The following is a 26,282-nucleotide window of genomic DNA, read 5'->3' on the forward strand; positions in this document are numbered from 1 at the left end:
CATATAAGTTATGTCATGACTTATTTTTCTGGAGTAGTTGAAAGAAAGCAAGAGAAAAATATATCCTGTTCTCACACATATCCTTTCTGCTGCTTAGTTCTTAGGCTTCTTTTCCTTTCTGAGAGTAATTTTTGGGGGAAAAGTATCACTCACTGACTGACCAACTGACTCAAGAAAAGCATTAGATACACCAAGAATTCTTCGGCACGACTAACATATTTGTCAGTTTAGCTCTGACTCTTCCATATCCCTTTCCCATTTAGGAAGATGACAAACTAACCAAGGTGTAAATCCTACAAATATTATCATAAATCAGTAACTTCAAACTTACAAATGGCTCAGTGCCTGCATTGACACTAGCAATCTGCGTACATTTTTGGGCAGATATGGAACTCTGTATGTGTAAATTTAGCATGAAGCCTTGCTGCAATCAGTTAGTTACAGCATATTGCAGCACTAACAGTTGGAAGAAACAGAAAGTCTCCAAATAACTACAGCCAGTAGTTGCAATCCTAGAAACTCTCACATCTGAATAACATCAATGTCACAAATTCTCATGCACGATTTGGCAGTCCTCATTCAAATAAGGTAAATTACTTCACCAAAGTAAATGTTTATAGGATTATGGAATTCCCTGTTACACTTTTTTCCATCTTCAGCCCACAAACAAGACATATGAAAAGAGAACACATAACTGTGTGTGTGTGTATATATATATATATATATATATATATATATACATGTTTCCCATGTATGTGTATATTCACAGACACACAGACATACATGCATTTAAATAGCCATGGTATGGATGATTAGTGACCAAAAGCCCACTTATGTCATTTTGTTCTAGCGCTCGATTCTTGATTCAAGAATCAAATTTAAACAAAATCCTGGGGCTACAAGGCCAAACATTAAAATGTTAGGAAACCCACTAGTAAAGGCTAGTATTTGAAACAGTGCCTCATTCTGAGGGATCTGTCTATTCAGCAGTCAATCAAGTGGGATGATACAAGGCCTGGGGAAGAAAAAAGATAATCACTTCTTTGTTTCTCAGTCTGACAAAAACGTTAATCATATGAAATCTTTCTAATTCTCACATTGTGGACAATGGTACTGGAATCTGAATTCCAGATGAAGTTTATCACCTGAAACAAGGGAATAATCAACAGTGATTGTGGTCCCACTAGTATAGGGAGTAAGTGACATACACTGCCAGTGACATCCCGGTTACTTAGTAAGTAAAAGAGCAACTCTGAAAAACAGAAATCCTGTGTCCTGCCTCAGGTGCTGAAAGATTATGTGTTTTGGTGGCCATAGACCTTTCACAGTCTTTTCTAACCTGTTGTATTCTACCTTCATCTTTTCCTCTGGACAAGGTGTTTTCAACTCTCTTCCCATTTTTTTTATTGTTTCTACTGCTTGAGTTTATCTATGACCTCTTCTAGAGCCGGTTGCCTCCTCCTTCAGATCCCAAGTCCTGCAGATATCTGCCCCTGTCCCAGCTCTACTCCCTACTCAGACTTGGATTCAGGGCTGATTAATCTCTCCTTCTTCAGACTGCCCTGAAGTAATGTGGACAGCAATGAAGGAGGAATGAGGGCAGGAAAAAAGACAGTATTCTTGCCCTCACTTCTAGAGTTACTGAGGCACATAAGAGAAACAATTATAAGGAATGACATGCTTAGCTCTGCACTGAGATTGCCAGCCTTGAACATACACACTACAGATGAAATCTACAAATAATTAAACTCTAAGCTATTATATCAAGTATGCCTAATGATAATTCTGCCAAATGGGTGTGTATTTTTACAGGGAAAGAAAAAAATGCACCTTTTTGGCCTCAAGATACCTCCTTCTTAAATTTAGAGCATTTACTGTAAAGCAGTTTATTCAGTAAGGTCACGCAGATTTTTAACATTAGCAAACCAAACAATTTCTCCCTATAGTTCCTGGAAACAGTTAAAATGTTTTGTTGAAGCTTTCTTGTTATATAAAAGCAAGACATGCAGTGTGAGGCCGACATCAGTCATAAAAAATTCTTGTCTGAAGGATTACATCTAACAATAAGAACCACACCAGAATCTTATATAAGAAAATGTTATCCATCTTTAAATAGGAATCTTACTTTTAGCTCCATCTACAGCATATATATACGTATGTGTTCACTGAACATTATCTATTTTTAACAATCTGCTAACATTGTTATTTTGCATGCATTTCAAAGTTTTTTCTGTTTACCTGCATTTGCATGTAATCACATCAAACCCGTAATCTGTTTCTCTTTTTAAATTCACAAAAAACTCATCAGGCCAAATTCCTCTTGACAAATTGACCAGTCTCTTTTGAGTAAAGTGAGTGACTATTTTCAGCTAAGATATGCTTAATACTCACGTAAAAATATGAATGCACTGAAGAGTTCTGAGATGGAAATTACTTGGAAATTACACCTTACAATGCTCCAGGTTCCTCTTCAAGGTCCTATATCGAATGGACTTGTTGAAATCCTGCTGCACGTAGTTATTTACCACTGCAAAGCCTGACTGGCAGTTTAAGAAGGAAATATATAAAACCTACCTTATTTAGGATTTTTTCCTCAAATTACTATAAAGTCTATCCTGTTCTCTTTATACATATCAATAAATTCTGAATAGTTGGGAAAAGAATATCTTCATTTTTTTATCTTCATATTTTGGTTTCCTTACAAGGGATTCATGTAGGAGAAGCTCACAGAGTATAACAAAATTTGCAAGTATAAATCTTAAATGAATTGATGGAAAGCCTAACCTCATTATGGTTTATCTATTATACCTCTAAATGTGTTTACATTCTTAGATAAAGACAACCGTATTCCCTTAAAGTCATCTCATAGATCCTTCTGTATTGATTCATGCATTATTAGCATATTTGAAGAGATTAATATGTTTAACATGTAACCATGTCGAGCTACAGTAATACGATGTCACATTTTCAGTGTAAAAAATATTTTGGAAACATATAGTTTAACTTGGGCATTGCTGAAATTATGCTACAAGCTGATAGTTCTGTCTCAGCATACAGACAAATCCTGGCTGAACAATATAAAGCTTTGATTTTGGTAAAACTGTAATTTCCCGTTCTCTCTCCTGTATATAAACAAACCACACTTCTCTTGAGACTGTTCTCAATGTTAGATATTTACTTTCCCCCCAGGAGAAAAGTAGAGGAAGGTCACAAAAATTGCCCTTCTTAACTCCCTGCATCAAATAATTGCTGGGATGACTAAGACTGTCTAACAAGGAACACGAAGTCTATCTCTGCCATCGGTAGATGCTGTTCCAGAAATATCTGAGGCTTCAACAGATGAGATGAAAAGAGAGCAGTCAGGATAAGCTCCCAACAGTCAGTACAGTCCCAGATCCTCCCATCTGACTCTACCTAATGTATCAGTCATTCAGTTCAGCCTGTGATGTGTATACACAAAATACTGGATTCTTACCGAGGATGGTAGGTGATAAGAGTTAGTTACAGCACAACTTATTTTTATCTCTTTTTTAAAATGTGGAAATAATATACGTGAGGAAATATCAGATCTGACATATTTCATACTATTTCATTCCCTACATATTGCCCTTTAAGAGTGCTTGTGTCTCACACATTTGCTAGGCAGTGATTTCTTTCTTTCTCTCTCTCTCTCTCTTTCTCTCCCCACCCATCTCCTACTCTTGTACACGTGGGTCTTACATATGACCCCCACACATCAAATGCAATTGTCTGACCTGATCTGTGATGTACTAACCAGCTGTGTCTGGAATCACAGACTGAGAAAGAAGTTATAACTGTAAGAGATGGAGATGGAGGAGTGCATCACAGCAGATTTCTTCCAGAAAATCCCAGAACACTCCCAGCTCCAGCTCAGGACAATAGCCTTCCTTGTCACATGCCCAGAGTGCCTTGGAGGCATGGTCATCACAGTCTTGGGCTCCAGAGGTAGCTGGAGTTCGGCCACTGCATGAGCCAGTTCATGTATTAGAGTACCAAGAAATAGACAATTAAAAAAATCTCATTTAACTTATTTATTCCTTAAATTCAAGCAGTTGGTAGTGTGGGATACTACATAAATAATGGCTGTGGGATCTTACTTTTATCCTCTTACACATATGTTTTACAATAAATAATTATTTCTGTGACTACACAGGGTTTATTTCACTGGACTTGACTTTATTCTGTACAAAGGCGGATATCCATGGTAGCAATGTTCCACCAAAAAGATGGCATTTTCTGTTTAATTTTTAGGCTTGTATTCAATCTGTACATTTTAGATTTTGGATTTTGGAAGTGGTATAATTTTCTATTACCCTCAAATGCAAAAATAGCTAATTCTTAATTAAACAATATTAGAAACTGTTTGCACAGTATTGATGAGTGATTTCACATACTTTGAAAGAGGCTGCTTCCCACATTTTATTTATTTACAGCATATCCAATATACACTTTTATTATAATATTCTAATGACAATGTGAAAATGGAAGAACATGACTGAAGCTGTATTATCCACTGAGTCACACAAACACCTAATGCATTCATATTTAATATTCCCAGGCATTATAAGAAGGGATTAGAAGAAAAGAAAGAAAAAGAGAAAAAAAAAAAAAAGTGAGAGACAAAATGTAGATTTATCTGTTGTCCAATCCTTTCATTAGCTTGAAAACAATTTTACTATGGATTTACACTGTGACTTATTACCTTCAGAGTCACAAACCTAATCCACTAATAAAAATAATATTATATGCATGCTACATTAAAATAACTTAAGGATGAATTGTTCAACTTTACCAGGTTTTCTAGGACTGGATACAATAATAGAAATTGGACTCAGCTGCATGGATTTTCAAGGATATTATGGACCATATTTCCACGGACATTTTTATTGTTTCTAGTCCTCTAAAACATCCCAAAAAGTGTTCTTTTAACTGAGTAGTTTCTTCTGTTTATTAGTTTCTGTAAACATTTTTTCCTATTATGTCAATTGCAGGACTATAATTTCATTCTTGCTATTACAGATAACAAACATTTCTTTTTAATGTTACTTCTTGAGTATTTAACTCCCACTGCAGTTTGCTGAAGTAGAATTGTGTGTATTTGTAATTCAGAAGGGGCTTTGCACAATGGGGGTTTGGAGGATTTCTCTGTATTGTTCTTTCTAACTGTTGTAAAAAAAATTAAAACAATTTGTTTGATATGGCAAACTTTCCATATTCAGATAGGAAAGATAAATGATATGTTCTTACATGTTTACCAATAATATTCTGCAATTCAAATTATTTACTATGAAAAAAAATCAAATAAGGTAGATTTTTATTCCTCCATAAAGACATTTTGCAGCTCTAACTAGAATTAAAAAAAAAAGTGAGCTAATGAAGAGAGAAGATCTAGCTTACAGACATTAATATCAGCTAAAGATAGAGAAATAGAAATGTAATTATGCAGTTGCTTTGCTGACAATAATAACATTTTAAAGTCAAGTGAGATTTCAGTGTTTTAAGGGAAATCTCATGCTCAGTTTGTTGGGGAGATATTTCACTTCTAAGCCCCTGATCGTGGAACTGAGTAATGACATAAGTATTCCACATTTCATGATTTTATAAATTAATACCTGTCTCCCAAACTTATGGCAAAACATTTCGTGGGAAAGAAGTGTAATAATCAGAAGACAAATGAAAACCCACAAAAAAAAAAAAAAACCAAAAAGGAAAAAAAGAAAAGGAAAAAAAAAGGAAGAAGAAAGTCTCATGATCTGTAGAAAGAAACAGATCTGAGCACAGCACTGCAGGTTTTGGGTTTGGAGTGGGTTGTTTTTTCCCAGGAGAAACATGTGCTGAGAATAAGATTCTTCTCATGCAGCAGAAGAGCAATCAGGAAGAGAAAGAGAGGCGTTAAATCCCGCAGCTTTCCCCTCGCACTCCCTCTCAACCACCCCATCGGTGGGGCTGGGCCTCACCTGCGTCTCAGCAGCTGCCCCGGACAGCCTCTCCCTGAGCATGGAGCCACCTCGCCTGCGCGCAGACATCCTGTATGAAACTCAAAAAGTGGCAAAATGTGGCTTGAATCTGCTCCCGTCACAGGCACACACAGCTCCACGCTCAGGGAAGATAATGTCCATATGCTGGAGCCTGCCTCTCCTGGAAAATCTTTGTGTCCCCTCCTCTCCCAGAGAGGTAAAGAAGGGGGAAGGGGCGGGAGGGGGCTTGGAGCTGTGCAGAAAAAGGCAGAGGAGAGAGAGGGAGAGACAGCACAGAGACACAGCTGCATGGCGAGCAGGTTAATTCACATTTTCTATTCCTACTTCCGAGGTTTTCTGTTGGGTTTGTGCTGTGCTCTCACCAGCAGGAGCAACCCCATCCCATGCTGGAGATGGCAAGGGGGATCACCTACAGCAAGGCGCTGGGGTTTTAGGCCTGCTTGCAGAGGGTGTACCAGCCTGAGCCCTTCAAGGACATGGGGTCAGCATGCTGGGATCAGCATCCCAAACATGCTGCGGCGTGATCTTCTCACCTCTGGTAAGGCTGAAGCCTTTCTAGACATAAGGAGAGACAGAACCTGGTGTCTTGGGTGAATTTAAGATTAAAAAACAGTACAATCCTTAAGCCAAGAGTTCTCAAAGATAAGAAGTCAAGTAAGACTTTTCTATCCCATTTACAGCTCGTCTCCTTCTTGAGCATAGCCTTAAGCCCCTTTACAAGCAGCATAGGGAAGTCCCGATGCCTGGAGGCCTGTCCTTTCTGATGACAGTTTTTTGGGGTTTGCTTACCCAAAGAGCAACAAAAAAAACAAGATACTACACCAAAGCCCACATGGTTTACAATGTGAATCAAGAACATATGGAAAAAGCTCCACTCAGGGACCAGGTCCTAAAGTTCATCCAGACCTGTGGTAAGCACCCACGATCCAGAGGCTTGATAACAGCTTTGCATATCTCTTGATACCCACATTAAAATTCTTTTTCTTTAAGACACATTTTAAATGCACTAACTACCAGGTACATCCCTACAGGCAGAGGGAAAAGTCATACCAGAAGTAGAAAATATGCCCATCTTAAAAGGTATGAAAATCCCTTCCACTTCCTCAAAACGTGTGAGAGAAATGCTGCAAGACATTGCTCCCGCTTCTTTTGCAAAACCAGGCCTGGCTGATTTCCGCTAGCACAGCAGCAATGAACGGCTTGTCAGAAGGAGGGCAAAGCATTCCTGGCCAAAATCAATGGGTAGCTCTGTGCCAGATCAGTGCCCTGGTGCAGCATGTGGCCAGCAGCTGGCAGGAACCATTTCCATGTGAGTCACCTACGAGACTGCAGGTGCTGGAGGCCTATGGAAAGTTGAATCCTAGCCACTAACAGCAATGTAATCGTGTAGCTTTCTCAGATCTCCTGCTGATAAATGCACCCAGTTACTCCTAACTGTCTCCCTTGCAAAATAACACCTTCCGGAGCACCTATCTCTTCAATAGATTTTAACCATGTGGCAGCTGCACGAGAAAATCCATTCATCAATTATAAATCAATTGAAAAAGAAAAATCTGCAGCTCACCCTGATTGCCCTTGCTGTCCCTTCTACTCACTAATCGAGCCTGTCAGGTACTATTTTTATTATTAATATTATTACTACTACTACTATTACTCTTATTTCAGAGGCTGGATGAATTGAACAGATCATTCCTTCCTTTATTGAAAATAACTGCAGGAGTGATTCAGTAGCACAATGATTTTCCCTCTGGAGGGAATGGGGAGAGAGGAAGAGAGAAAGGAAGAAAGAGAAAGAATCTGTGCTCCACAAAAAGTCATGCAAGTATGGTGGGCCAGATGCAACCACAGTCCCTGGCTACAGCCCTCCTGCTCTGACTGTGGGAGACTTTAAATAGGTAACTATTCCCTGAGAAAGAGCTCTGCTCCTCCTCTCCTGTTTACGCTGTCAGTTCCCAGCCCTCTCATTCCAAGAAAAGAAGATTTGCATTATTCGAGGCTGCTTTTAGCAAGTAAAGTGTTTGCAAAAGTTTACTTCAGAGAGAAGGACGGGGTGGGGGGGGGTTTGTTGCTCGACAATGAGAATATGTAACTGTCTGGATAAGGAGAAGCAAAGTCAGGCTGGAAATGTTAAAAAGATTGGGAAGGACTTGAGGAAGTTTTATCCATTCTGTGATAAACATAGCTGTATTTACAATCATTGGGAATGAGCAAGGGGAATGCTATATCAAAGTCTAAAAAAGCATATGTAAAATAAAAATGAAGACAATAATAATAACAATCACAATAATAATAATAAACCGGGGGGAAGGGGATTTTTTACCCTCCTCTGCTGAAGCAGTCTTCAGTGGATATTTTTCTATCCTATTAAACTAATCACTCTAAATATGACAGTATGCTAGTATTTCTAGAGCTAAACGAGTAGCAGGACAACTGGATATTTTACTTTTTTTTTGGTGTTGAGTGTTCCGAGGTGACTAAATTTGCCTTGTTGAGCCTTGTAAAATCCTGACTTAATCATGTAAACTTCTGTGTAAGCAAAATAGACGAAACTTCAAAGGGTCAAAAACCCTTTAGGGATTTGTGAGGAGACGCCAGCAATAGATCCTAATCTGCCTCCAGAATTCTGGCTGTATTTGTCCAAGAAACTGGTACCAGCAAACTCTCGAAGGTAGAGATAGTGGGTTGATTCAGCCTTTATCCCCTTAGAGAGTATTGGCTTTGTGAGGCTCTAGGCAGCGCTTCAACGCCAGGGGATCTTGCCCAAACCCTCTAAAAATGAAGTACAGGAGTAATTTGAGATAATGACTTTGTAACAGGCTTGGGCAGACCTTGGACAGAAGAAGTGAGAGATGTTATCACCCCAGCATTCCTCTTAAAATGCAGTTTTTCCCCCTGCTTATTCCCAGTTAGTCAAAGCTACATTAACATTCCATCCAGGGCTGCTAAACAGAATCTTAATTAGTCCTGATACTCTTGTGCAAGGGGTTTATTCATTGCACTCTTAACTAATGGTTGCTGTCAGAGTATTTTTTTTCTTCTGTGGGTTCTTTGGGGATATCGTGTTCTTCTGCAAAGCATGACAGAAATGTAATGTGCATGCAAAAAAAAAAAAAAAAAGGAAAAGGGAAAAAAAGCTTGCAGATCTGAAATCTTACAACTGAGGCTGACTCCAGCCTTGTCTAATGGCGAGACATTGTTAGGACTAGTGGGAATAACTTCACCAACAGAAATAGCCCTGCATTTTGTTTATCTTAAATTTCAATGGTAGGCGCTCTCTCACTCTTTACCCCCCCCCCCCCCGTGACAGAAAGCAGTACACACTTGTTAGTGTTTTGAAGCAGTTCACGCAGCTCCCACCAAATTTTTAGCCCTCTGTATTTTGCATTAGCCACCCGTGGCACAGGATTTAGCAAGAGTGTCTGTAAGCGGGGAATTCACAAGTTACCAAGCGGCCCGTTGCTCCGACAGGACCCTTCTCTCTGCATTAAATCGTATTTATAACCCCGCTTTACATTCATTCCTCCCTCCGCCCCTGGTTTTCACACCCACGCACACGTACAGCCGTTCCCGTTTCACACGCACACGCTCGTCTGTCCCCGCAACTCCGCTCGGACTGGCTCGGGTGTCACCAAGGGCGCCCGTAAGAGTTATGTACACACATTTCATTTGAGGTGAGCATCCCTCAAGGTTATCTGTGGCTCGGGGCTGAATCGTGACAGTGAACAGCCACGACACACACCACTGAAGCCAAGGAGAGGCGAAGCGGGGGTGCCTCGCCATTCGCGCTGGGCTCTTTCGTTGATCAACCGCGGCAGAAGCTGCTTTTTGCCTGTAAATCTACGTTCAGCTACACCGATCTCGGAAACAGATTTATAAGTCTATAAATTACCGTTTCTTTCTTGGGGCTGGGAGGAAAGAAATAAAGTGGAGAGGGAGAGAGGGAGAAACAGACACAGAGAGAGAAAGGTGTTTCTTTAAAATAGGAGGTCCGTGTTACTTAGCTGCTGCTCACCCCTATTAAAGCCTCCTTCCCATAAGCTTGCGTAACATTGATTACTCACAAAGAGTTCACAATAACTATCATGTAGCTAAACTAATTGAGACAATCATGCTAAGTTATAGTCAGCCTAAAAGGTACCATTGATGTGGTAATGCCTATAGAAAGTCAGACATGCGACTCACTACCATTTAATTGCTCCTTTAAACCTGTTATTACAATGTTAACTGGCTTAAGTATATATCGCTCCCTTTTATTGCCTTGATGTGACAAATTAAAACATACACTCTGGAAGCGGCATTCATTTGCGGACGTAGTTGCAGGGAAAAGGGAGCCGGGCGATGTCAAACCTGTCAGGATGAATTAATTTTAAAACTTGCATTTTGCACTGCAATTCCCAGTGCAGTTTTGTTGCACTGGGAAAACATTTTTATATATAAACTATTGATTATTACGTATAATATCCTATGCACTTATTCCATCTCTCTCAGATCTGCCGTAAAACGAGCCCCATCGCGCTACAAAAACCCCCAAGCCAACAACCAAACCAAAAACAAAACAAAAAAACCCACCCCTTTTGGCTCCGAGACCTCGCCTGACGCTAAATTAAGTAGAAGTCTAGGAAAGCGGGGAGGGAGGCAACGCTGGATCTTCTACTTCAGCTCAGCGCTACACGCCTCTGTGGGGTGGGTGGAAGGGGAGTTTTCCGTAGTTACCTCCCCAGGCTGTCGAGTCCCAGGCCGGGGGAGGAGGGGGTTACCCACGCCCCAAGACCCGGGAGCAAAGCGGCAGCCACGGTTCCTGCGGGCTGCTCTTTTGCTGCTTTGCTTTGCGATGAAGCTCTCTCGAGCTCCCGCGAGGAGGGGAAAAAGATATAATTTCTTGTTTCCCCATCCCCAGGGCTGAGCCGGGTTGGGGATCATTTAAACACACAAGGCTGCGCCTCTGGCGCTGCTGGGGACTGAGCCAGCCCCGCACTGCTCTGCGCCTCTCCCGCTCTGTCCCCGTGCATCCTACGGGCTGGGCGGGAGCTTCACGGGCTCCAGGTGAAGCCCCTTCTCTAGCGCAATGGGGAAGGCATTGATCACCCCAAAAAAGAAATATTCAGTTTCCTTCTTCCCTTTCCCTCTTTCTCCCCTCCTCCCCTCGCGGGATGTCAGGGGGTTAAAATGTCCTGCTCGCCCTCTCCCTTGATCTCGGGGAGAGAGGTAAGAGTTGCTGGCACCTTTATGGGACTCAGACCTGCGGCGGCTGCGGGAAGCGCCGGCCCCCGCTAACTTTGATCGGCCTTATTCATCCCAGCTGCGCTCTATTTGTTTGTCATTTCGCCTTTTTACTCCCAGAATCGTTATTTATGGTCTGAAAAGTGAAACGCGCAGTGATTTGCCTTTACATGGACTCTTTGCAAACGGGGGGAGACACCTCCTCCTCCTCCCCTCCCCCTCCCTACGAGGGGGGGCTGCCAAAAGAGAGGGGAAAAAAACCTGTCTCAATCATTATCAAATCAGCTTTGAATTCATTACTCCAGAGCATTAACTAATTACCAGATCAGAGAGAAGAAAAAATAAATATCCCTTTAAATAACTGAAGGTAATTATAACCCTGTTGTTGACACTAACGATTAATAATTGATCAGAAGTTATACACAATAAATTGTCAATTTATCTCCCTATAAAAATGCACATACTTATTTTTCTTTTATTTCCTAGGCGTTCTTTAAGAGCCCGAGCAACAACAGTATGCACACAGCCGCCGTGCGAGGAGCAATAGGATTTTTTTTTTCCCCTGCACAAATATTCGGGAGTATTTTGAAATCCCCCCTCGCGAATGACACAAGACCGGGTGGAGAAGTGACTCTTTCTGCCTGCGTGCGTTCCTGCCTTTCCGAGGGCGGCTGGGCTGGGGTGACACCCCTCGCCCTTTCTTTTCAGACCCTAAATCCCGAAAGGATCAAAGTTAACGGTGGCCACCTCCGAGGCCGAGTGGCCGCGTCCCTCTGTCCCTTACTTTTGCTCAGGAAAAATGCAGCCGGCTCGGTCGGGATTGGATGCGAAATGGTGACATTATTCCATGAGTCACCGTCGGGGAGGGGGGGCACGGGTCCAGGCTGCGGGAGCCCGGCTGTCACCTCGGGCAGGGCGCTTACAGGTAAAACACTCCCCTAGAGCCCGCCTGCCTCCAGGTCGCTGCCTGCAGCTCCGAGCTACCTGTGTGTCAGCATGGGTCCCGCGGATCGCGCTTTCCCTCTATACTTCCAATAAATACTCTGCTTCAGAGACTCCGAGTAATAATCAGGGATTAGATGCACGGGTGCTTTGACTGTGCACCGTGGATCCCTTTGTTTTTAACTTTTTTTCCCCCCTCGCTTTTATTTCTTTAGAAGCTGGAAACATACCTAAGTTATTAGTAACTGGATTAAAAACAAAGGGGTGAACATCACATTACTTAATGTGGAGTGTTACTTTAATAAGAGTATCTTTTTACCATCATTATTCAGTTCCTACAAAGGAAGGGTTCTTTTCGACTACCTGTATCGTGGGAAGCTTGCCTAAATACCCCAGATATGTCTGAATGCAGAAGGAAAAGATTCGACCTATATATAAATTCTGCCTGGTTTTTTTGTTTTGGGTTTGGTTGCTTCTTTTTTTTTTTTTTTTTTTTTTTTTTGGAGGGGAGGGGTTGGTGGGAGGGGTGGTTTGTTTGTTTCAAAAGTTAATAAGCAATAAAATCCTCCCGGTATTGATTACACCCCTGCCACGGTCTCTCAGATGAGCGCTGAGTCTGCACAACCTTGAAGTGAGATGTAACATGTGACGGAGCCAGAAACTTTCAGTGGTGACAGGGTTGTGTTTTTTTTCCCGTGAGGATGGACACGGAGAGGCCACCACGGAGCGGAGGGGAGCGGAGCGGGCCGGGCTGGGCTGGGCTGCTTCTCTCCGCTCCCCGCCGGGCTGGCCGGTCCCGGGCCACTCCCGCTGCTCGCCGCTGGGCTGGCGGCCCCGCCGCGTCGGGAGCTGATTGATGGCTCCTTAGCGAGGTGGGTGCCGTCAGGTAGGGCTGAATCAGACGGCCCACCTTACAATTTCTTTCTTCACCTGAAAAATCACCCTTCCCTCCCTCCCCAAACCTGAAGACCACTTCCGCCGGTAGAAATTCCTGAAGGCAGTCCTTTTTTGTTGTTGCGTTGGTAGTTTTGTTACATTTTTTTCCTTGCATCTGCCTCTCTGTTACAGGGGCTGAGCAAGTCTGGGGCAAAGATGGAGAGGGGAGAGAAACGCAGATGCCCATTGCACTTTGTATTAACTTTCCTCTTGGCGGGGCCCGTTTCCCTCCAGCCGCGAGCCGGTGCGCGGCAGCAATTCCCATGTCTGTCTGTCTGTCTGTCTGTCCGCTGCTGGCCTGAGCTGCGTGTTACCTCCCTCCCCATCCCTTCCCCCAGCCTCCAGCCAAACAAAGGTGGGCGACGCTTTTTTTCTGCTCCTACAGGCAGTTGGTGAGCAGCTTTCCTGAAACAATAACACTCTTATTGAGAACAAATGTTGACATTTGCAGAGAGCGAGAAAAAAAGCAACCCAGGAAGTGTAAAGTGGAAAGCGACCCTCTTCCTATTTGACGACAGTGCCAATTCCTCCGGGATCCCACCTGAGATTAAAGCCCGAATTTCAATAAATCAGCTCTAATGAAACCTCTGGCCCCGAAGAGGGAAGGGTTTACCCTTCCCGCTCCGAAACGAGCACAAAAACGAGGGGCGGGGGGTGGGGAGACGAGGGAGTAAATACAGAAAGGGGTGTGAGATTTTAATCCCAGAGGGCTGATTAGCATCGTTATGAAATAAACCATACACAAAGTGATGTATTTTATCGTTCATCCCTCTTTCTTGCTACACTGAAATAATCACATTGTTTTTGCCAACAATCTAGCAAGGCTACACTTTCCTCCTGCTTTCAGTTTTGATTACTAAATCTCAAATGATGTTGAATATGCAGTTCTCGCCCATTAGTTTCTTGTTCAAAAAATAAATTCGTATGCCAAATCATTTCAGTGGCGCCCATCTGCATCCATGAACCGTTTGTGAATTTCTCAGAGGATGAGAGAAGTCCATTGGGTTTTACATACATAGTGAATACTTGAAAGCGAGTTTTCCGAGTCTTTCTACTTTTCTTTCCAGAAAGAAATCCAGGTCTAAATACTAGCAAGGGTGGGTAAATTATGGAAATCTTTTATAAGTCTTTGGGCGTATAAACATCAAAGGAATGTCGTTAGCCTTTTTTAATCTCTGCCACAGCTTTTGGTTTTTACCAATTGAAATGTACACTTTGTGTCCAACAGAGACCTGGGACGTATAACGTGGGTGGTGGGGGGCATGGAGTAGGATCAAGAGTGGGGGAAAGAAAGTTCAGGCATCTCCCTGACATAAAAAGTGCCTCCGTAAAACCTTCCTGAACTGCACTGTAAAGACGGTCGAGGATGATTATAGTAAATATTTGCAATCTACATCATATGCTAAGTTGGAGGGGAAAAAATTAATTACTTCTTAGCTGTTTGCCTAATTGTACTACACACTACATGCAGATACAATTGCATTCTCCCTCACTGGAAAGAGGATATTACAGGAGTAACGACGCATCATCCTACAAACAGCATAAGAGTATGAGTAGGCCTCCAGCTGCAAAGCCCTTCACAGCACTAGATTAGATGGATCCCAGAGTGTTCTGGGATAATATTATTAATTTCTGCCCTTTCAGCTGAAAAACACACGCATTTTCTCAGTCCGTTAGATGTCTTTATAGGGGTATATTACAAAGGGGGTAGGGGGTGGGGTGTGTGCAAGGGAAGATGGATCATGGGAACTGTGTATATGCATTCAAGAAAAACAGCTTCCTTTCCCCCTATTTAATATAATCAGAACATATTTCCGGACTCCAGACTAGCAGGGCTCTTTATCCAGTTAACATTCCCAAGGCTGATGCCTGAAGTATCTAAGATCACTTTCAAATGCCCTTTCTAACAAGACCTGAGCAAGAGGCCACTAATTTTCACTGAACAAAAAGCCACTGGAGAGAGATCCGTTTGTCAATATCAACTGGTCCAGCAATTTCCCATCTTCAGACACATCAGCCTATCTGAGCTGGCAGATGTTTAGACAAGATTTTATAAATTGTTCAATATCAGACCATAATGAACCCCAACTGACCATTCCAAAGCAGCTAAAAGCATTCAGGATCTCCCCTGCTGGGATCTAATAATGCTCTCACGCTGGAACATTATTAATCATGGAATAAAATAGATGAGCCTCTTGAAAAATAAGTGTATGATTGATTAAAGGGCAATCTAAGAAGCTATTATTCTTGTTTTATAACCGTAAGTTATATTCACTCAATTTATCTTTTGGGGAAAATAAATGATTGTTCTTTTTTTTCTGAAATTATATTATAAGAGGATTCCCATTATTTTACTGAAAATTAAAATTATGATTTGGCTAATTTTATGATTCAAATCAAAGTGGATTTCCAATGTGACTGCATAGATATGGTTTACTGATATAAAGAGGAAAGACCATAAAAACCCCAAACAGGTACTGGACTTCTAATTTTTTTTTTTTTCTTTGCATATTTTAGCCAGGGTCAGAAAAAAGGAACTAGAAGTTAGTCATACTTGATAATATTTTTTTTCCCTAGAAAGAATGAATTTAAAGAATGATAACTCAAATAAAGAGCTACTTCACACCCAATATAAATAGTTTATAAGAAACATGCATATATTCCCATCACCATTTCTATGCATATTCATATATATATACAAATACGTATTTGTACATATGTGTGTATTTAAAGCTTAAGTATAACGGAACAACCCAGAAGGAATTAATTTATGCAAAGCATATAGTTGCAACATATGTAAATTGCTTACTCATTTTATGGTCTTAGCTCTACTAGTGAAATTAGAACTTGCCTCATTTTCTAAATAATAAATTAGTATTTTGAGGGAAATGAACGAAAAACACGACGTTGTTGCAGACTAGTCTGTTTTTATTTACAATTAGAGATATAAATTAGTAAAGAATTCTTGTTAAACAACCAAAGATTGTATAACCATCAATGTTTCAAATAAAAACCAGGCAAAATTTATTTACAAAAAGTTTAGATTCCATTGCAATACAACTTGCATAAATTACTAGAAGCTTTATATTGTTACAAAAATAAATATCAAATTTGTTTCCACTTTGTAAGGACTCAAGTTCTCCAATCACGTCTTTATTTTCTCTACTGTATACATCTTTTACAAATAAATTTTACAATAAATCCTATCACACCTATCGAATAGATACCGTGGCAATGAAGTGATCAATTCAAGATATCCTGAGAAAAACAGATCTGTTTTCAAAAGTCACACATACATTGGGGAAACTATACTATACCAGCAAACTCACATATGTCCAACAAAATTCTGGTTTAATAATTAGATTCTGAAGATTTAATAGTGCTCTGTGGTCTTCTTTTATACAGTGGCACCAGATGTGATCCGGATTTAGAGATTTGTTATATATATTAGCTCGGGGAGAGATGATGGCTTGCTGACTTTTTTCAAAGCAATTGTGACACCTACCTGTGGACCAAGGAAAAAACCAGATCATCCAAAAATCCTTCAATTAAACTCTAACACCATTAAACGGGGTGGGCGGGAAAGGAAGTAAGGCAAAATTCATACTCGTCTAATTTCGTCTAACAAAAATAAAAGTTAGTTGAAAAATATCGGCAAGGCGATGTTTTGTTGCTGTGTATTAAGCTCTAAATTGAGGAAGTATTCAGAGTGCCTTTGCTAGCTAGGCAAGAGGCAAGCCAGAAATAACATACCTTGCTTAAGGTTCATGTCGGTCTCTAACAATTGTCCCTTTTTGTTTTAAATACGCAGTCACTGCGTGAAGCCCCAATCAGAATGTACAGTTTTAGCACTGCCACGTGAGCACAAGAACTCTGTTGTCAAACAATACCTTCAAAGGTATTTTTTTCTTCAAGATTTTTTTCCATAACGTTTAAGTAGCCCCTACGGCTTTGCCTTACACAAGCAAAGAGTATGCAAAGTGAGGGAACTGTTTAACCTGACTTGAAAATTAAGACAAATCCAAGAAAGGAAAGTCGTCATAAGGGGTTTCCGAAAACAGCAGAAAAAATATTGTTTTACTTTGTGATCAAACTCTCAAGTAATGAAGCAAGAAATTAACGTTGAGCAAGTCTAGAACTGTGCAGCACATCTCAGACCTGATGCCAAATGATCAGTGTAATAGAAAATGTTCTCACTTACTTGCATTGCTGTGTGATTGCACTTCTATAGGTATGGTTGTACTCCTACTGTGCAGACTTCAGTGGGATCTGTCAAAATATAACCGTCAGTTAGTCACAGGACACAGCCAGCTAACTAGATTATACAGTCTGTGTAGGTCCCAACCCTCACTGGTGCACAATTCGTAGCTAGGTCTTTTAAAAGACTAGCCAATATTTTATAATCGCCTGTATCTCGAGCATTTTTTTAGAATTAGCTGACAACCATAGTAGTGCAAAACTTTTTCGAAAACAAAAAAAAAACCCAAAAACCCAGACAAATCAAGAAGCAACCAGTTAGAAAAAATGTCACGGTCCACGTAATTTCACGTCCAAGGTCAGCAATTATCTCAACCCAAAGCTGAAAAAAAACCCGTGAGAATACTGGAAACAAAGAGAGTCAAACCAGTTTGTCAGGAAAAAAAAATTACAGGCAATGACACCAATGCTCACTGGATAGCTTTTGTGTGTAGTTTTCCTTTTTTAAAGAAATGACTTTTTAAAGCTGCTTCTGCAACCTGTGAGACTGAGCTAAAAGTCGCCTTTACATATTCTCTCGCGGTTCCTAGGGGCAGGTAGCGATATGACGGCGACATGCCGGTTTTAATCCCCAGATTATACGAGTGCCCATCTTCGCTCTGGCAGCGGTGGCACTGCGCTCGCTGTTTTCTCCGGAGAATGTTTCAGTATTTACAGCGCACAGGGGACGCGCTCGGGTAGGGGAAGAAGGACGAGGGAGAAGAGGGAAGAAAGCGGCAGAAACAAGTCACCTACCTTTCTTAGAGTCATAGCTAGAGGGCCTGTAATGTTGTTCTAGCTGGTTAGTGATCGTTTTCAAAGAGTCACTGCTCTGTTTGTGGACAGAGCTGGCATTTAAGACAGTCTGACTTAGTCCCTCGTTTGAAGCCACTGCTGCGGAGTTGTATCTCAGGATTCCCTGGCTCTGCAGAGCGTTAAAGTTCCCATAGTTTGTATAATTGCTATAAAAAGGTGAGGTGTAATAAATATGCCTCCCCAGGAGGGAGGAGGGCGAGTAGGCAGCGCTGTGCGGGGCGGAGGCGGGGGTGGCCGAGGAAAGCGGCGCAGGCTGGCAGCCTTGGCCCAGGGTCTGACTCTTGAGGTCCGAGGTGGCGATTTCGGCCAGAGACCAGAGTTTGGGCTTGCTGGCCGGCGTCGGGGGGCCGGGGGAGGCGCGTGGGCCCAGCGCCGCCTTGCTGGCGCTGCGGGCGGCGTCGGCGTGCGGGTGGCCGAGGAGCGGGGCCTCCACGGCCGCCAGCGGCGAGGAGGTGGCGGGCTTGGCCGGTGGGTCGCGCTCCCCGCCGCCGCCGTCATCCTCCTCGATGTCGTCCTCCTCGTCCTCGTCCTCGTCTTCTTCCTCCTCCTCGATGTCCTCGTACTTGTCTTTGCACTCCGAGCCCGACTCGCAGAGGGGGTCGCCCGCTCGGCAGGGCAGCTTCTCGCCGTCCGATTCGGCGGAGCAGGAGTGGTCCGTCAGCGAGTCGACTTGCAAGCTGATCCCTGCGGGGGCCCGCCGGGCACAGAGAGGCAGTCAGGAGGGGCGGCAAAACAGAGCGGGAGAGAAGCGAGCCCGGCCACCACCGCGCCACGGCTGCGGGCAGGCAGGCTCTAGCCATCCCGGCCTTTTCCCGTTCCGAGGAGCATCCATCCCCACGGGCTGCCTCCTCCGCGGCGCCCCCGCACCTCCCCGGCTAGCCCCCCACGGCGCCGCCAGCCGCCCCCCGCCCGCCTCGGCCACAGGCACTGAGCGGCGACAAGCGACCGGAGCGGCCGGAGGCGATGGGACAGGACAGGTTTGGGGGTCGCTTTTGTTAAATGCCGCGCCCCCCCGCTCCTACCCCGCTGCCCCGCTCCCGGGGGAACTCGACGGGGCGGGACGGAGTCACCCCGCCGGGGCCGCAGTCACCCCGCGCCTACCTTCGTCCTCCGCTGAGGTTTCGTTGCTCTCGGGCATCTTCTCGGGACTCTCCTCTTTACTCCTCGCCCCATCGCCTTCGTCGTCGTCCTCGTCCTCGCTCTTGTTCCGCGGGGCCCAGGTCATTTTGTTCTCCTTCTTGAGCCGCCGGCGGGCGTTGGCGAACCAGGTGGAGACCTGGGTGAGGGTCATCTTGGTGATGATGGCCAGCATGATCTTCTCGCCCTTGGTGGGGTAGGGATTCTTGCGGTGCTCCTGCAGCCAGGCCTTCAGCGTGGCCGTGGCGTCGCGGGTGGCGTTTTTCCTGTACGCGGGGTCGTTGAGCTGGTAGGGGTAGGCAGGGCTGCCGTACGGGTGGTAGCTGATGGCTCCGGTCATCCCCGTCGTATGGGCGTCGTAAGGGGAGCCCTGGACAGAACAAAACGGTGGGGTTGGCAATTTGTTATTGCTGATAGCCATTAGTGAGTTGTCAAGGCGAGATCGGCGGTTATATTTGTATTTCCCCGGGATGGTGTCTTGTATCCATATTCTATGAGGGGGAGTAGCAGCACCCAAAGGCCATTAAGTTACAATTCCCCCCCTCCTTCCTCCGCCCAGCACACAGACACAGACACACGCGCTTAAAATCGGCGATGTTTTAATCTTTCTGACTAATTTCAGCTCCTTGTAATTGAATATTTCCCAATATAATTTTTGAACCGCGTAGACATTTTAAAGGCCCTACAGGTAGTGTCTTGATATCAACATTTCTCTCAAAGGTTCAAAAGATGTTTCCTTTTTTGCTATAGAAAATACAACAAAGCCGCCACTTAGCAATTCACTGCACTAATGCATTGCAAATCCAATTTGCAAATCAGAAGATATGCACCGTTTCGAATTGTTCAAATGCGATGTAATTAGCATTTTAATTCGCTCTTTAACGTTTAAATTGCGCTTATTTAAGTCTGCATAATGCAAGAAAAGTTAAAGATATCGCTAAGAAACTCGCTAACTTTCAGCACGTCTCTGAACCCCGCAGATCGGAGAGTCACAGGCTCAACATCACCCCATTTCCCGCACAGTTCACAACCTTGCTGCAACTTCCAGCTACTCGCCTACTGCTTCTCAACAGGAAAAACAAGAGAGACCCTCAGATCTTCTATACCACCCCGAATAAAGACTCCACGACAATTTATGCACTGCATTATGAACCGACGGAAAGCAAGTAGTTTCCCTGTCACTTTGCAGGGAGAGCTAACTACCCCGCTGCCATCCTCTCCTAGGATATCGACAGCGGCTCTAGTCTCAAATTCCGGGCACAGGTCTTTGTGTGTACGGACTAGATATGTGTCTGACTCTATGTGCGTGTGTGTTTATAAAACTATATAACCATCTAGACGTGCAGTTTATTTATACAGTTTATGGTTTTATTTATATACTTTATGCACAGAACACACACAACACGCAATTGCAACTGCTCCTTAAACTAATAAGAAGAAAGTGAAATCCGAAACTGCGGCCACCACGACCATCTTGGGCTTAAGCGAAGCTCACAGATCGCAAACAGATGCTCCTTTTCATTCCCAAAATCCAGTTAAACCATTAGCACAAAACACACTGAAAGTAAATAAAACCACACGGGGATAAAGCCCGCAGCGCCTCTAAACACCGACTTAAAAAGAGAGAAAAACAATAAGGAAAAAAAAATAAAAAGGTAACGCTCCCCTATGCTATCACAGCGAAAAGAAATATATATATATATTAAAAAAAAAAAAAAAAGGAAAGCAGGGGACACACACGGAAACGGGGGGAGAATGAAAGCATCCAACCCAACCCAACTGACTGCGACCATCCGTATTTCCTTAACCAAAGCGCCCTCCCGACTCTTGAAACCGCGCCGAGAGCCCGGGACCCAGGCCTGCCGGCACCGCGCTTGGCTGGGACGCGAAGAGGCGCCCCTTGCCCCGGCCCCAGCCCCAGCCCCGGCCCCGGCCCCGGCCCGCCGCTCCGCTCTGCTCCGCTCCGCTCCGCTCGTCCTCGGCCGGGCTGCGAGACGGCGCGGAGCGATGCGCGGAGGCGCCGGCAGCGCGGAGGCGGCGGCGGTGCGGGGCTCCCGGTTGTGCGGCGTGGTGTCGGGGGCTGATGGTGAGTGTGTGAGGAGAAAGGCTGAAGATGATGAGGATGAGAATGCGGATGCTAATGAAGAAGGAGAGGGTTTCTCTTCGGTAGTTACCATGTAGGAGGGGAATCCCGTGGCGGGGTCTGTGGAGTACTGGAGCGGGCTGGTGAAGCCTGTGGCCGCCGCCTGGGCGGTGAAAGCTGCCGATCCCGGGTAAGGGCTGAACGCCGATCCCGACGAAGACCTGGCCAGCTCCTCGCTCCTGGGGGCCGCCAGCGCCGACGCCCCGTACGCCGGGCAGGAGTACAGAGCCAGCGAGCCGGGGGGCTGGTAGAGGTAACCCTGAGGATAGGACATGGCTTGCACTGGCGTGCACAGGAGCAGGGAGGGGGCGAGGGTGACCGGCCCTGCTGCTGCCGCTGCTCCTGGCGCTGCTTTCGTGCTCTCCCTCTCTCCCGCCCGCCCTCCCGCTCCCTCCCTCCCGCCCTCCCTCCCTCTTTCTCCCTCCCTCCTTCTCTCTCTCTCGCTCTCTCTCTCTTCCCCCCCCCACCCCCCGTTGGCTCTGTGCAGTTATGTAGAGAATCAGAATTGTTGTAGGCTCCCCCCCATGCGCACCCGATCAGAATAAAAACAAACAGGAGGAAAAAAAATAAAGAACCCCCCCAAATGGAAAATTAGTAGGAAAGGTCAGAAATCTATCCGTGAGGAGAAGGGCATCTGGGGTAGATGGAAGAGGAGAGGGTTAATAAAAAGAGAAAGAGAGAGAGAAAGGGAAAGAAACAGTAGGAGAGAGGAGGAGAGAGAGGGAGAGAGAGAGAGAGAGAAGCGAGCCCCCGAAATCAGAAAAGTGGCTGCTGCATATGGAGTTCTCCCAGTCAGCCAGCCAGCTCCCCCAGCGCCTGCGAGCCTGTATTTTGGGGGAAGTATAGAGTCTGGAGTGAAGAGTTGAGGGAAGCAGCGCTCGAGTTTCTGAGGGACATTGGAAAACAGAGCTGTCCGTCACCGCCGCTCATCTGCATAGCCCGGCGGGCCCGCCCCCTCCCGCTCCGGCCCCGGCTCCGTCTCCTCCCGCGGCCGGCAGGCAGGCAGGGAAGGCAGAGAGGGAAGGCAGGCAGGGAAAGCAGGCTTTGTAATGCAAGGCAGCCTCTCTTGCGAGCGCTCTGCTGAAGCCAAACGATGACACTGTTCATCAGCTCCTCTCCGGACTCGTGGAGCCATGAATACTCTTTCGCACGCTCTCCATTACACACCCTCTCTCCCTCTTTCTATATCCACACGGGGAAAAGAGAAGACTGTGTAAAATAGATATCTGCATCCCCTCCCGTAGGCACTCTCCGAAGCGCTGCAGTCGTGCACACGCGTGTGAGATGTGTGCGCTCGCACGCGTGTGTGCGCGCAGGGCCGGGCGCGGCGGAGCTGGGCAGCGCGCAAGGGGAGAGCGAGCACTTGGTAAAAGTACTGCCCTATATGGTAGGGAGGAGAGCAGCTGCTCAAATCAGCAGATCCAGGATCGCACTGCTCCTGGCAGCGTGAACTTTGCAGTTTTATAAGTTGCCACTAACAGTCAAGATCTAGTCATGGAACGTGTTTGCACATGAAGGAAAAACAAAAAAATCCCCCCATCTTTCTTTCATTTGCATTCTTCATTCGCTGGTGCGTGGGGAAGAGGCCTGGGCGACTCCTTCCAGGGGGCTATCTGCCTTCTCCCCCACCCCTTCCCCCTTTTGGCAGATCAGATATATCTTCTGGAATGTAGTCTCTATGCAATTAATTTCTTCTGCCCTGGACACTTTCAGCTTCCAGCCAGCGCCAGCGCTGCTCCGGCCCGGGCGCAGGAGGACGAGACGGAGGCACCGCTCTTGCCTTCTCGGTGCAAGCTTAAATACACACATCTATGTGCACGTGCATTTCTTTCATGGTTAGTCCAGAAGGTCCCTTCACAAAGCCCGCGGAGAGCTGTCCGCACTGAAGCTCTGCCCTTTGCCTCCCGGGACGAGGCGCGGTGCCGGCGGTGCCCTGTGCCGGTGTCCCCAGCCCGCGGTGGAGTCGGGGCTCCCTTCCCCCGGCACTGCCCCAGTCCGACAGCCCCGGGGCATGGCGCTGGGCCCTGCCCTTGCCACCGAGCCGCTGCCGGGGGCCGAGGCTTGCTAGGCCGCTCCGCGCATCCTTGGTCCGCACCTGCGCCCCGCAAGGCCGCCGCAGTCCGTGCGGAGCAGGACCAGGGTCCGTCCGGCAGGTAGGGACGGGGCCGCAGGTCTGGAAGCCACCGCGCTTCTCACAAGCCCTTCACCTGCAACCTGCGGCAGCCTATCAGCCCGGAGCGGCCTCAGTAATATTGTATAGGTGCTCGAGAAAAAAAAAATAGTTAATGAAATTGTGTTTTATTTTCAACAAATGAGTGCACACTTAATCCCGTACTTAAACAAATGAAGTTGCTTGACATTTACGGCCGAGTTCTTCAAGTACCTCAAGTAGTTTCGGTCAGGTAGGATGGAGACGACGCCGGGGAATCGGTTGGCCACCAGCAGGAGGGGAGATGGCAGTAGCTGAAAAATTGCGGGTGTGCAGAGCAGCCTATTGTTAATCAATTAAACATGCAGCTGATACAAAAAAATACACTTGGAGAAGCCGTTTCAATAGCTTGGCGCACACAGCGGGGAAAATGCCGTGCTGGAACTACGGTCAAGCCTCGGGATGTGTATAGTGTCTGAAGCAACCCGAGCTTTCTTTTTCTATCTCAGTTTTTATTTCTTTCCTTTACTCTCCTCCTTTTCCGTGAAACCCACATACCAGTTTACCCCTGCCGCTACAAGCAGCAGCAGAGATCTGGCCACCAGACATACTGGATTAATTCCTATCCAGATCTATCAGCTGGCCTGTAGAAGAGGCAATCCTTAAAAAAGCAGGTGAGGGGGAGGAGGTTAACACCAACAGGTATTTCTTGTCATTAACTCCCGACTTCCTGATAAGAGAGTGATAAACAACTGGTAAACTCAGTGCAACAGATTACAGAAAAGACATTTGCTTCCTTGCTGATTAATGCGCATACATTAAATAAAAATAGAAACTCTAAAAACAAGGTCTTTATATAAAACACATTCATATTTCAGTATTTCTATGGAATAATCGATATCATGCGACTACATCTGAATAGTCAATTGCTGTGTTCCGCAGACCGATTTCTAAGTATATGAGCTCTGCTTCTGAACGGAGCAGCAGCTGGAGAGCCGAGAATGCAAAATTAATTATAACATTATAAAGTCATACATGAATCTCTCTAAGCTAACCTGCATGCCTTGCAAAATGTGCTATACTCTCTGCATTTTTATTTGGGAAGCTGTTCTTTTTCCAGGAGAAGTGGTGTTTATCTTCACGAATTGATTGCTTTTAGTTCCTCCTCTTTAATAATTAGTGGAACAATACGGATTGGGAATACAATGGCCGTTGTGTTTACATTATAACAGGGGATTAATGCTATTAAGTGAGTGTTACAGTTATGACCTGGGAAGAGTACTTAAATAAATACCGTGATCCCAGGAGAATTGATGTAATTCAGTTCAGAGTGTGTGTAGATACGCACAGACACACACGCACACACGAGAGATACACATCTCCATACATATCTACACGCATAGACATATGCTATACACGTTAGGTCTACGTAGCCATCCGTGTAAAATGTAGGTGCTGGTTTTGCCTTCATCTGCATGCCTTTCGTCTGTGAGAATAAATTTTTGTGAGTGTGGTGTGAGGGACGTTTAAATCAGGAACACTGCTGCCCTTCCTCTAGACACATAGAGCAACAGATTATATTTCTGATGTTTTAATTTGCGCAGTCCAAAAATATTGTTTCATATACAGAAACAGGGTTAATTTCGCAATCAGAGATTAATGGAGTAAAATATTATCATTTCAAAGACAAGTTCTTGCGTTGATTTGATTTGCATAATTTTTGTATGGCTTCAGAAAGGAATGGATTTAGCCACTGCAAGGAGCGGTATGCATTTTATTACAAGTACACCACTAATTTGACTCTGCACAATGTGGAGAACTAATAGCTAGTGGGGTCATTTAAATATAGCTGGCGAAGGCTTTGCGACCCACAAGCCAGAAAACCGTGTCAATAACCTTTCTAAACAGCGATCAGTATACGTGTCTGTATTTAACTTCTTCTCGGAGTTATCTCTGTTTGATTTGAATGCCTTTCGCAGGGAAGAGGTTTTTCACTTGCTTGGCTCCACCGCCGAAATCTAATTTTCCCACAGTACTACCCGTTACTAACACAAAGCCGTCTAACTTGCGCTGTTAAACACCAGAATAGTATTACATGCACTTTTTATTGGTAATAACTGTGGCAAATTAACATGCCTACACAGAGACATTAAGACTTTACACATTGTGTTTTTTATTTTAATAATCTGTTCCTTAGGTCAGCGTTTACCTTTCCGGATTTTAAGCTGCGACCTCGCCTTGTCTTCTTTAACTCAGTTTGCTTCAACAGAGCTGAGAAGGTAGACGAGAACCCCCCCCCACCAGCCCCTGCTATCGGTCACTGCTGTCCTGGGAGACAGGTTTTGCGTTTTGTCATTTATAAGCTGCATCTCCTTGCACTAGTGACAGAGGCTGAAGTTTTCTGGCGGGTGAAGTTGAAAGCCCCGTCTGTGGAGAGATGGGGCTCCTGCTGTCTCTGCCCGACATTCGGGCGTCTGCCCGGGGGCCATTCACTCCGGACCCCGCTCCCCTCGGCTTTACACAAGTGAAAGAAGAAGAAAAAAATAAAAATACAAGCCTCATTGGGGTGAAGGAGAGGTTTCCCTCCCCGGGAGGGCTGCCTGCGGCCCGGAGAGGCGCACACGCCTGTCACCCGCACAATGCCAATTGCCCAATTGTCGTGACACCGGTCACAGCAACTTTTCAAGCAAAGCGAAGTGGAACT

General features: G+C 45.0%; 1 protein-coding gene and 1 long non-coding RNA gene across 4 annotated transcripts; one reads left to right on the forward strand and one right to left on the reverse strand.

Moving 5' to 3' along the window:
* Window positions 1-7,367: 7,367 nt before the first annotated feature.
* On the forward strand, window positions 7,368-13,847 carry LOC146441735 (uncharacterized). 3 transcript variants are annotated; one of them, XR_014850026.1, is made up of 4 exons: window positions 7,368-7,610; window positions 11,706-13,033; window positions 13,230-13,452; window positions 13,549-13,847. It is a non-coding gene; the product is annotated as an uncharacterized LOC146441735 (long non-coding RNA). The 3 variants fall into 3 exon arrangements; XR_014850025.1 differs by lacking the exon at window positions 13,230-13,452 and having other exon boundaries at window positions 7,371-7,610; window positions 13,483-13,847; XR_014850027.1 differs by lacking the exons at window positions 7,368-7,610; window positions 13,230-13,452 and adding an exon at window positions 11,044-11,586 and having other exon boundaries at window positions 13,483-13,847.
* Window positions 13,848-16,004: 2,157 nt separating this feature from the next.
* Window positions 16,005-21,863, reverse strand: IRX2 (iroquois homeobox 2). The gene is made up of 5 exons (XM_085052317.1): window positions 21,461-21,863; window positions 19,251-19,656; window positions 18,090-18,833; window positions 17,299-17,366; window positions 16,005-16,602 (listed from the first exon to the last, which is right to left on the reverse strand). The coding sequence occupies exons 1-4, from the start codon at window positions 21,701-21,703 to the stop codon at window positions 17,323-17,325; spliced, it is 1,437 nt and encodes a 478-aa protein (XP_084908443.1). The 5' UTR covers window positions 21,704-21,863; the 3' UTR covers window positions 16,005-16,602; window positions 17,299-17,322.
* Window positions 21,864-26,282: the final 4,419 nt, after the last annotated feature.

The sequence above is a fragment of the Lichenostomus cassidix genome, chromosome 2, assembly GCF_008360975.1.
Source record: "Lichenostomus cassidix isolate B80296 chromosome 2, HeHo_3.0, whole genome shotgun sequence".
Lineage (NCBI taxonomy): Eukaryota > Metazoa > Chordata > Aves > Passeriformes > Meliphagidae > Lichenostomus > Lichenostomus cassidix.

Excerpts from the sequence above, each read along its gene's own strand:
- IRX2 (XM_085052317.1), bottom strand. The coding sequence starts at position 21,703 with ATGTCCTATCCTCAGGGTTACCTCTACCAGCCCCCCGGCTCGCTGGCT. Across the intron at positions 19,657-21,460 it reads CGGGATTCCCCTCCTACATG|GGCTCCCCTTACGACGCCCA; the intron begins GTAACTACCGAA and ends TGTTCTGTCCAG. Across the intron at positions 18,834-19,250 it reads AACCTCAGCGGAGGACGAAG|GGATCAGCTTGCAAGTCGAC; the intron begins GTAGGCGCGGGG and ends GGGCCCCCGCAG.